Source organism: Phytophthora infestans, genomic scaffold (assembly GCF_000142945.1).
Source record: "Phytophthora infestans T30-4 supercont1.124 genomic scaffold, whole genome shotgun sequence".
Classification (NCBI taxonomy): Eukaryota; Oomycota; class Peronosporomycetes; order Peronosporales; family Peronosporaceae; genus Phytophthora; species Phytophthora infestans.
This window is the reverse complement of record NW_003303635.1, coordinates 142629-152754: the sequence shown is the minus strand read 5'-3', so window position 1 is coordinate 152754 and position 10126 is coordinate 142629. Positions and strand designations below refer to the sequence as shown.

Genomic DNA, 10126 nt, shown 5'->3' with positions numbered 1-10126 from the left:
GACTCGAGGAACAGTTGAACGCGCTAGGAAAGGCAGAAAACATCAAGATGGCCGCATGAAGTCTGCCGTGTTGCTGGAAAATACGCTGAATAACACCCATGTTTCTATATCGACGAGCTCCGCAGTGGTATTAAGGCACGCTTTACGAGTTAAACTACTCGAATCTATTGGAGAAGTGCATGTCCAGTATTGCGTTCATTATACGATGGCGGTCTTTGATGGGAAGATGTTGAACTCGTTTACGTACGTTATAGAATACGTGAAAAAATAAACACATTAGCTTCTTGGATTCAGCAAACATGGGAACGGACTCGACAGCTAGGTACTGAGCATCATCAGCATCGCCCATTACTGCTGAGACTCGCAGCGCTTTTCCTCGTATTTCTTGTACTAAGTCTGCGAAGCTTTGAAAACATTCAGTGTATTCGGAGGCTGTTCTCCGGCTAACGACAAAAAATGCTCCCACTTGGTAGGCTCTAGACCTGTCCGTTAAGCCGCAGGTAATAACTGGATATCCGATATCGCTGAGCTTGAAGGTCGCATCAGCATGAAATTGACAGCATTCATCGCTAGAAAATAGCAAACAAGCATCTATCATTGCCAAAGACGAAATCCCAATAATGAACGAATCAGCATCACTCCCGGACCCGACTTAGGCATAACCTTCTCTGTCCAACTTAGATCCGAGCAAAAAAGCTGTGTTTGGTGACAAGCTAGGGCGGTAATTTCGTAATCGCACCAAATCCTGTATAGCTTTTCGTGAGTTTTTGGATCCTTGCTCACGTCGAATTCGCTTCAGTGCATTTCGAATCTGCTTTAGGTCTGGCCACCCACGGCTAGTCACGTGCATTTTCTCCTGCCTTTTCAGGTTTACCATAATGAGCCTCGGTGGTATCCCTATCTCATCCTGCGCGGCTAGGAACGTCTTCATAGCGAGTGTTATTCGAGGCTTGGGTGCTGCTGAGCAAGGAAAAACACCCCGAACGTGGCCATGATGATTGACCCAAATAGGCCATGTGTCTTGGACAGAGCAAGTGAACACTTTCCATAGGAGTAGACAATTACCGATACCACTACAGCTCCTGCTAGTGCACTGAAGTCGTCTTTCGGTCATTATGTGCTGACCTCCACAAAGCCGGCAAACGTCAAAGTCGCGTTTTAATAATACAGCTGAGCAGCACACCGAATCCTCGCAAAAGGCCTCAAATGCTTCTTGAGAGCTTTGTACAGAAAGCTGACGCCATCCCTCCATTGTTGTCTTCTCCCTCGTTTTTCCTTTTGCCGTTTTGAGGGAAACCCCTTCACTTGCGCTATAAATATGTGCATGTCATAGTTTTCTATGCTAGACCCTACTAATAACTGTTTTAGCCACGTTGCATAATACACTGATGGATTTATCTAAGCATAATTACGCCGGCTGGTCAGTATACTTGAACCCCGAATTGTATGATTAATCTCCATTCTGCGTAATTTGTATAATTTTACCCCGTCTGGTATGGACAGACCCCTTGTTTGTATATTCGGTATTCAAAATCTGTATATTCTGACACCCACCTCCATTGTGAGTCGCATTTCCAAGTCAACGCTGTTATTATCCTACGTACAGTCCAAAAGGCTTTAGTTCGCCAAGCAAAATGTGTGTCGTACACCACGCAAATGTTTACATTACTTAAGTTTGGCAGCTTATAAAATGATCGGTTTACATCAGATGATCACATGGAGCTGTAGCTGCTTGAAGCTCTTTTGGCCTAGAGCTATTTGAAGATGCTCCAAGTGGCAGCCCCAACTCCAAAAAATTGAGCTGTAGCTAGCTGGAGTATGGGCAGAAATAAAATTGAGATATCACGGTACTCCTTACTAAATCTCAGAGATGCCACTCCGCTTTGCAATGCGGTTGGACGTCAAGGTAGACGAGCTGAAGGTGTTCGTAACGGCCATGCTTGCGCTTGGGCTGGACTTCGGTGAAGTGCTTCATCATCTGGCTCGATTCATATGCATGCGAGCCATCAACACGTTTATAGCCGCTTGTGGCTTTTGTGCTCACTGTGCAGCCGCTGCCAGGCACGCTGAACGCTTTGCTGTGGCAGCAGGCAGTTTACCGTCGTTAAACCTCTCTCTTTGCCTCGGCCTGCGCCATCGTAGTTGCCTGCTTCTTTGCTGCTGGTTCTGCGTCTTGAACCCCTTCTGCAAAAGAATGCTTTGTAGCCCTCGTGGGCGGTCGGAATGGCGCTCGAACTCTAGACGTACTGTGTGCTGCATTGTGCTCCATGGTGCTACCAAGTGCGGAATGTGCAGTGGAGTGCGGAGTGTGGAATTCAAAGGAAACCAGGCCATCTTCAACGCGCTTTAGTGCGTAAGATCATAGAGGGTCCTGGTGTTCTGCTCCTTGGCGCAAATCGCTCTCTGAGATACTCCATGGAGCTTGCTTTTGGAACAAAGGGTTACGATGTACAGTTTCGGGCGCCTTAAGTACGGAAAATAGCTCCATAACCCCAAAATAGCTCCAGCAACTACAGTTCTCTAATAGTCCAGATTAGTTTTGCTAAATCAGTACAACCGTCGCTTTTACAAAGGCACTTATTAAATCAGGGTTGGAGGGGGCGTATCTTGTTGTCACTTTATAAGATTTTTTTAATGGGAGTGATTGTGTTCGTATAATATGTCCAATTGGCAAAATCATTTTTGGTATGTGAGCTACCCGATAGAACGCGTAAACGTGAGCTAGGGTGTGCTCGCGGCACTCTCCACCTGGAGGTGAATACTTTTCTCACTCCTCATTGGTCAGTTTAGGTCACCAACCTGAAGACATAAATCAGGCTTTGTCTCCACCTTCATTAGTTGGAGAGACCTGTAGAACTTAAAGTAAAATTAAAATTAAGGTTTAGCAATCATGGACGACTTTACGCGGTTGCGCTGATGATAACCCTTGTAGGTCATGCGGTGTCTCTAGCATCATGCGCTCGTCGAACCTGTTGCTGGTGCTCATTACTGTTTTTTCCTCGTCCGGAGGATATCGTGAGACGACGGTAGCCCTGGGGATGAAAAAGATATGGTGTAGTAGAACACACAAATAACGTCAGATGTGGATTCCTTAAACAAACCACAGCATATCGCCGAGTTAGGTCGGCGCTTGTAGGGCCTGCGCAGAGGGTGGCCCCGTCGGGGTTCGGCCCAGCCGAGACATACGAGTGGCTCGCTTCCACTGAGTTCCGACTAATCAAGTCAGAGCACTTCCGAGGCTCCGCCGACTTTGGCTCGGCTGAGTTTGCTCACAAACCCTATGCCCTACAACAAAGGATGGACGACGGCGCGTGAGCGCTTTTACAGGTCATCGAGCGCAGCGGCTTCTCATCTAGAGGTGTCACCCCACCGGGGCTATCCGACGTACCGGCCCGCTAAGTTCACGGGGCTTTCTTTCGCGCGTAGCGAGACTTTTGTCCTACCCGGACCGACCTAATCACTTGGCGCTACCAGACAATACCCTACCAGCCTCTCGAGTATCAACGGGCAGGCATAATCCAGCCCTATGCAGGGACTTACCGAAAGAGTGTACACGTGTCTTGAACTAGGAAAATTCTGCTCTGTTATCTTCTGGGAGCTTTTTCGGCTCCCCATTTTAATCCTATGCTTCCTTTACAAATATCTAGTAAAATGTAGTCGTTTCGAATTTCTACAGACCCTTCCGCTGGGTTCAGGCGACCGTTGAGTTCAGCGGCCTTCCGGATAGCATCATCCGGACAGAGCTCTGAATACTTACCGTGATACTTTGTTCCTAAGCTCTGGGGTACCAGACTGAGCCGATTCTTGGTCTAAAGTAGGTTTACGTACGACCGAATCTGAAAAACCCTACACCACAAATGCCCCGGTTATGATACGAGCCGAGCTGGCAAGTGTCTTAATCCTTTCATTTGGTTCTGCCACCGTTGGTTCATACTCGGCTAATGGCGTCTTGCGGTCCTCCATCACCTTCTTCGGTACGTTTACTGACGCTGCTGTTGCTCATCTGACAGCTCCTCCTCGTCTGTTTCTCCAGCACGACCCACGGCGCCACTCTTCTCCACCGACTCCCCGTCGAGGTGAAGGTGCGTCCGCTGAGTCAATTTCTCGGCCCGTTGGTACTCGTGGGGTCAGCGACCGGCACGATGCTGGGTTGGTCGACCTGGCAGCTTTTTATGGGTCTGACGGGGGGTCGGCGGAGTCTTGTCGAACGCGCCTTCCCGGTCCACCGAGCTTGCCGGGCGACACCACATCGGACACCAACAATCAGTCGAGCTCGGCTGCCCCAGTAAGTCTTGACTCCCTTACGACACTGGTCACCCTGCAAGGGTACGAACGCCGGGAAGGGTTTGACCTTCTTGGCGAGGCTTATGGCCTACGGGCTCACTCGCCCCGTGGAGCCTTCTGATCCTGCACAACGGCGAGCGGTCCTGCACGCTTCTACAGCTGAGGAGCTGCTGGAAATATTGAGTGATCACTACGCTGCTCTTGATTACTCCCCGATCCTCGGGGACCTCAGATCTGACCTTCAGACCACCCGAGTCGAGAATCGCGCGCTAAATCGGCGGTTAAACACCCTCGCTCTTGACAACGTTGACTTGTCGATCCAACTATCATCGGCACAGCGGCAGGTATCTCGACTGGAGGTTGCTACCACGCAGGTTATTAATCACCTTGCCTCCCTGCAAAAAGCCGTAGCTCTGAGTGAGGCAAAACTCGCTCGGGCTGTCGAAGCTGAGCAAGGCAAGGTTGAGGCTGCGTTGAGTCAGGCTCGGCTCAACCATCAGCAAGTCTTGGATCGAGACGCTGGGATCGCGACTCTCCTCCAGACCATCACCGAGAAGGACGCAGCGTATACAACGCTCCAGGGCATTGCTGCTAAACCGCAGGAGTCGGTGCAGCTGTACAGCTTGACCAGCAATCAACCCTTGCGGTACGCTCAGCTGGTGATCGCTGGTCAGTGGGCAGTGATTTTGAGGCAGAAGTGGATCATCCGCCGAAACGGTATTCTTCCGATGCATGATCCTCACATGGCCGCTGCTGCTGACGCCGGGTTGGATGTTCCAGGACTCGATCCGTCCAACCTTCGTCTGAACACCCGGTTGTGCCGCATCTTGGAGTCTCGCTTCCTCGAAGTTCTCGGCATCCCTGCTGGCGCGTCCCGACAATTATAGTTGATTGTTCATCCTCGTCGAGACGCCCCAGCGGTACTTACGGTGCCTGCTGCCGGACCAGCTGTTGACCCCAGTGTTCAACCACAGGTTTCCGCGTCTTCAGAGGTTCCAGCTTCTTCTATGACACTTCGATGACCTCGGCTGCGGGTCTTGCGAGCCCAGTGATGGCTGTGAGCCAGCCCACGACGACTCTCACTCAGCTTCGTCGGGCTCCGTTGGCCGACTTGACACCTACGCAACGGCTTCGCCGTTATGCGAGCCCGAAGTCCCCCACTCCTGCTGGTCCTCGTAACCGCTCGCCGTCGCTGCCTCCGCCGCAGTCGTGCACTTGTCCACTTCCAGGGGAAGAGGGACACGACGCCGTCAGTGCGCTTCTGTGCTCGAGTTCTCCTCAGGTGACCATATCCGACAGAGAGCGATCCCTCTCGGGTAAGTCTCAACGCCGGACTCGGTGGCAGAAGGTTCGTCACCTTCAGTTGAGTTCCCCTACACAGCCAGCCGTCTCAACTCGCTCGGAAGGCGAGGATGAAACTTCGAGCGAAGCCGAGTTCGAGTTTGACATGTCTATGTCTGCCGACGATACAGTTCCTGCGTCTGGTTCGTCGACTCTGGTGGGGCCTCCGCCTTCTGGACATATGCTGACGTCGTCAGTCACGACTACCCAACCATTGTCGGTGGCTTCTTCCAATGTCACAGCCTTACTGTCGTTGAGTTCTGGTTTATCTTCTTCCGGATCTAGACATTCTCCGGCGACCCGACCGCCTAGCCCGACCTCAGGTGGATCAGCTGCTCAGCCTGTCACGGTTGCGAGGGTTTGCACGCATGTCTCGAAGTCTCCTAGCTCAGCCGATCTGCCCCAGTCGAGCGATCCACCAAGCGTCGCGTCAAGGGGGAGCTGCGCACACCTGGCTGTCGTCTAGTTCCCGGTCATCTCACGTCTTGGCTGAGGCCGCTCCATCTCGAGGTATTAACGTGTCTACCCCACCAACCGACCTTGCTACTTCGGCTGCGAGAGTTCTCAGACCGTCTCTCTCTGCGAGCTCAGCCGCGCTGACGTCTCCTTCTGGGCGTCCCATCCGGAGATCTGCTGCGACTGCCCGCACTGTGACCGCTCAGCTGCTCGAGGACCTTGCCCTTCTGACGACGAGGTCTTAGAGCCTGTTGACGGCTTTGCACCGTCCGTCGGCTCGGCGAGTCTTGCGCTTGGGTCGCTCTCGGATCCCATTTCTGTCGGAGAACTCAGCAGGTAGCCTTTCAGGCTCTGGCTTGGCGGAAGAGGATGTCCTTCCTTCTGCCAAGAAGAGAAGCCTCCATGCGGAAACCTTCGGCTCCGACGGTGAGATGAGTGATGAATCTTCGCCGCCGGGTTATCGACACACTTCGCGGCATCCGTCGATTCGTCCCGCTTACCGAGCGATACCCTCCACCCCAGCGTCGGCTTCGGGAAAACACCAGCACCGCAAGCGTCGTTCTTCGTCGAGTCCTTCCGGACGCCAGTCGAAGAAGTCCAGGAAACATCACAAGAAGCACAGGAAACACCACAAGAAGCACCGACACCACAAGCATCCACAGTCAGTGCCAACGCCCTACGTGGCTCCAGCTCAATCTTCGTTGGATCCTTCTTCGCCGAGTGTGGCCCTTGTAGCATCTACTCCATCCCGGCTGAGTTCGACTGTGTCGCGTATCCCACGACTAACCCCAGCTACTCTGCCACGCGCTCTCACTCTCCCATTAGCGACGTTGCAGATCCAGGCTTCGCAAGCGTTTTTCAAGGATTCTAGCTTGACTCTTCACATGGCTCCACTCCGCGAAGTGCCGTTTATGCAGTTCTGCTCCGCCCACTGTTGGAACGCATTACTGGACACATTGATTGGCGGGGTGCAGTTGGAATTCGTCGGTGGCAAGGGTCGTGTACCGCCTACACCGTGCTATCTTGAAGGAATACGAGGTTTGATGGCTTTTTCGTTCCGAGTCATCCCGGTCAGCGTCTTCGACGGTTGTTTCCCATGCCTCCCTTCTTCGTTTCCCCGTCAATTCGGAAGGAAGCTCGGCGGTGCCTGGCTTCGCAGACTTGACCTCGTACCTTGATGCAGATTCTTGAAGATATGTTGGTGAAGCTCCGTGGCGACAGTCTTTTGGACTCGGTGGGGCAGTTTATCACTACGGATGAACAAGTGACCCATTTCTTCGTCGCCTTTTACGAGCGTCGCCACTGGATCGTCGAGGCAAGCGTGTTGATGGGCCTCCACCTTGACTTGAATCCGACAGCCCCAACTGCTCAGCTCGTAGATGTGTACGAACTGTGGCTGGTGTACAAACTCCAGCGCAAACACCTTCTACGGTCGTTGGTTGTCGCTGTCTACGACCAGCCCTACTCGGCGGTCACACAGAAGCTCGGCGACGAACCTGCTCCTCTCGTGGATGCTGAGGTATACTTTGATCCGCCCGTTCCTCACTATTCTCCGGTTAACCTCTCGTGGGTTCCAGCCAGAACTAATTGGGTTCAGTGTGCGCACGACGTGAATCTAGCCGAGTCCTGGCGAGTTTGGTGGTTAACTGACCCGGCCGTTCCCCGTACATTACGTGATTCTGTCCTCGGAACGTGGACCTCTTGGCTTTCGCTCCGCGCGGTATAAACCCCCAGGTCTTTGATGATGCTATCGAAGAAGACTTCGACCTTGCTGATCTAGTGCCTCCAACCTTCGCCCAGGGCGCCCCGTCTCGGTTGAAACGTCAAGGTATTCACAGCTTGGCGGGGCCGGTCGTCGGTGAGCTCGGCTCGGAGAACGAAAGCGCGTCCGATGACGAATCGGTGGACGATGGGTTAAGTTCTCCCAACCTCCGCGGTGCGTCCCCGAATACGTCTCTGTTCGACACCCCTCTTCCAGGTGGGACAGATCAGCCTCACCCTACGCCAGCTGAGTCGGGTTCTAGGGCTCTGGTTTCTCTTCCATCTACCTCTGCGTCAGTTGCCATGGCGGTCCCGGTGATGATACTCCTCGCTACGGCTGCAGATGTTGCCTCTCCGTCACCAGTTTCTCAGGGAGCGATGTTGTTGCGCCGCAACTCCTCCAATCATCGAGTCCGTTGAACTCTCCACAGCTGTCTCCGTCGAGTTCACCTCCTTCGGAGTCTGGATCGCCTTCTTTTTAGTCTTTTTTTCTTTCGACTGAGCGTCACCGTAGTTATCGTTCATGACTCCATTTCGTAATTTAAGTTCAGTATATGCAATTTCGATACAGTAGCATACCATCTCAACTTGACCTGTGTCGTCCGCCGAGTTGGTGTAGCATTTGGTGCAATAACGGTTAATCCTCATCTGCAACTTGCCCCATTTGCAGACGAATTTTACGCTTCGATTGTCGTAGATAGTCAAACAGGAGACCTCCACACGACAAATTCGACTGTGGCTCCCATGTAGACTCGTCGTACCCAACTTACTTAATCTTAAACTTCCGCTGGGACCGAAACGTACTCGTGGATAGTGGTAGCCCATCGTCAAGAATGGCCTTGACTTCATACTGGTTCGCACTTGCGTCGGGCTTCCAGCTATCTTCCGGTAGCAATTCCTCGTCAAAGTCAAATCGCTGAGTCTCTTCGAGCTTGGTGATTAGGCTTGCCTTGAGTTTCTCGCCGAGTTCGGTGGCCGCTTTTAGACGCGATACATAGACCACTGGGTAGAACCTATATCCGGTCTTGTCGGACAGCTCCAGTTCATAAGCAACTTCTTCCACCTTCTTCTTCACCCAAAATGGTCCATGCTATCGATGCGCTAACCTCTTTGTCAGACCCGACTTGACTCGCTCCATAAACAACCAGACTTGGTCTCCTTCTTCGAACAAGGATTCAGTGGATTCGTCGCCTGGTTCTACAACTCCGGCTTCGTCGTTCGCTGCGTTGAGAATGGAACCTTTCTCTTTCTTGCTCAGTGTTTCATTGTGTTCTCGAGGTCACCTAGCTTTTTATCGCACTTGGAACTCGGCTGCTAGACGTAGGGCAACTTCACGTTGTCTGTACCCTTTTCGGCGCCACTCGACAACATTCGCCGAGTTAGCCGAGCTTCCCTGTCTCTGTCTTATTGAGCTCGTCATAGCCTTGAGCGTATACTTGGTATCCCAACCGTGCACTAAATAGAAAGGAGTCTCTCGCCGAGTCGAGTCTCTTGAATTGCTGATAGAGTGTACAATCTTCTCGGCGATGTCATCCCAGTCGGTCTGAAGAGGGTCTTATATGTAGACTCGTATAGTCGGAGCCATTGTCTTCACTGACCTCTCTTGTTGACCGTTGGCTTGTGGTCGGTAGTTCAGCGTTGCCTTTGATCTCGACTGCATCATCTCAGAGAACCTTTGGAACACTTCGCTTATGAACCTTGGATCGCGGTCGTGTCCTATTAGTGACGGAGCTCCGAGCTGCCTGAAGACGCATTCTTCAAACACCTAGACCACTTCGAGTGCCCCGGTGTCGCTCATAGATTTAGCAATAACGAACCCGGTGAAGTGATCCTCAGATCAACGTGCACTTGCTCTAGATGATCGGCTAACTTCATCATATTAAGTTCATCGTCGAGGTAGACGCGCACAGACCTCAAATCCTCAAGCAGGAGCTGCATACGACTCTGCATCTTATCCAGAACAGTGTGAATTCCCAGTATAAGTTGGGTATAGTAGAATTTACCCCACAGTAACATGAAAGAGCAGAGTTTGGAGCAATTCTCGCATAACACAATTGATTCGTAGCCCATGTTCATTTTCATGGCTGTCACAAACACAAATCACTTGAGTCCTCGGAATAGCTGGGTGATATTTGACATGGGAAATGGTTGGACGATAGTCTTATTGCTCGGTCTGCTTAAATTTTTCGATGCGGGATGCTCTATCCTTCTCAAGAAAATAGAAGGCCGGTGCTACCCCGGGGCTGCTAGAATCATGTACAAATCCTCCGAGAGTTTCAAGCCC

The 10126-nt window shown here is 52.0% G+C and overlaps 1 protein-coding gene across 1 annotated transcript; it reads right to left on the bottom strand.

The window, feature by feature from the left end:
* Positions 1–635: 635 nt before the first annotated feature.
* PITG_20149 (uncharacterized protein) lies at positions 636–1114 on the bottom strand (the record flags this gene model as incomplete). The annotated part of the gene is made up of 2 exons (XM_002895888.1): positions 636–668; positions 740–1114. The coding sequence occupies 2 exons, from the start codon at positions 1112–1114 to the stop codon at positions 636–638; spliced, it is 408 nt and encodes a 135-aa protein (XP_002895934.1).
* Positions 1115–10126: the final 9012 nt, after the last annotated feature.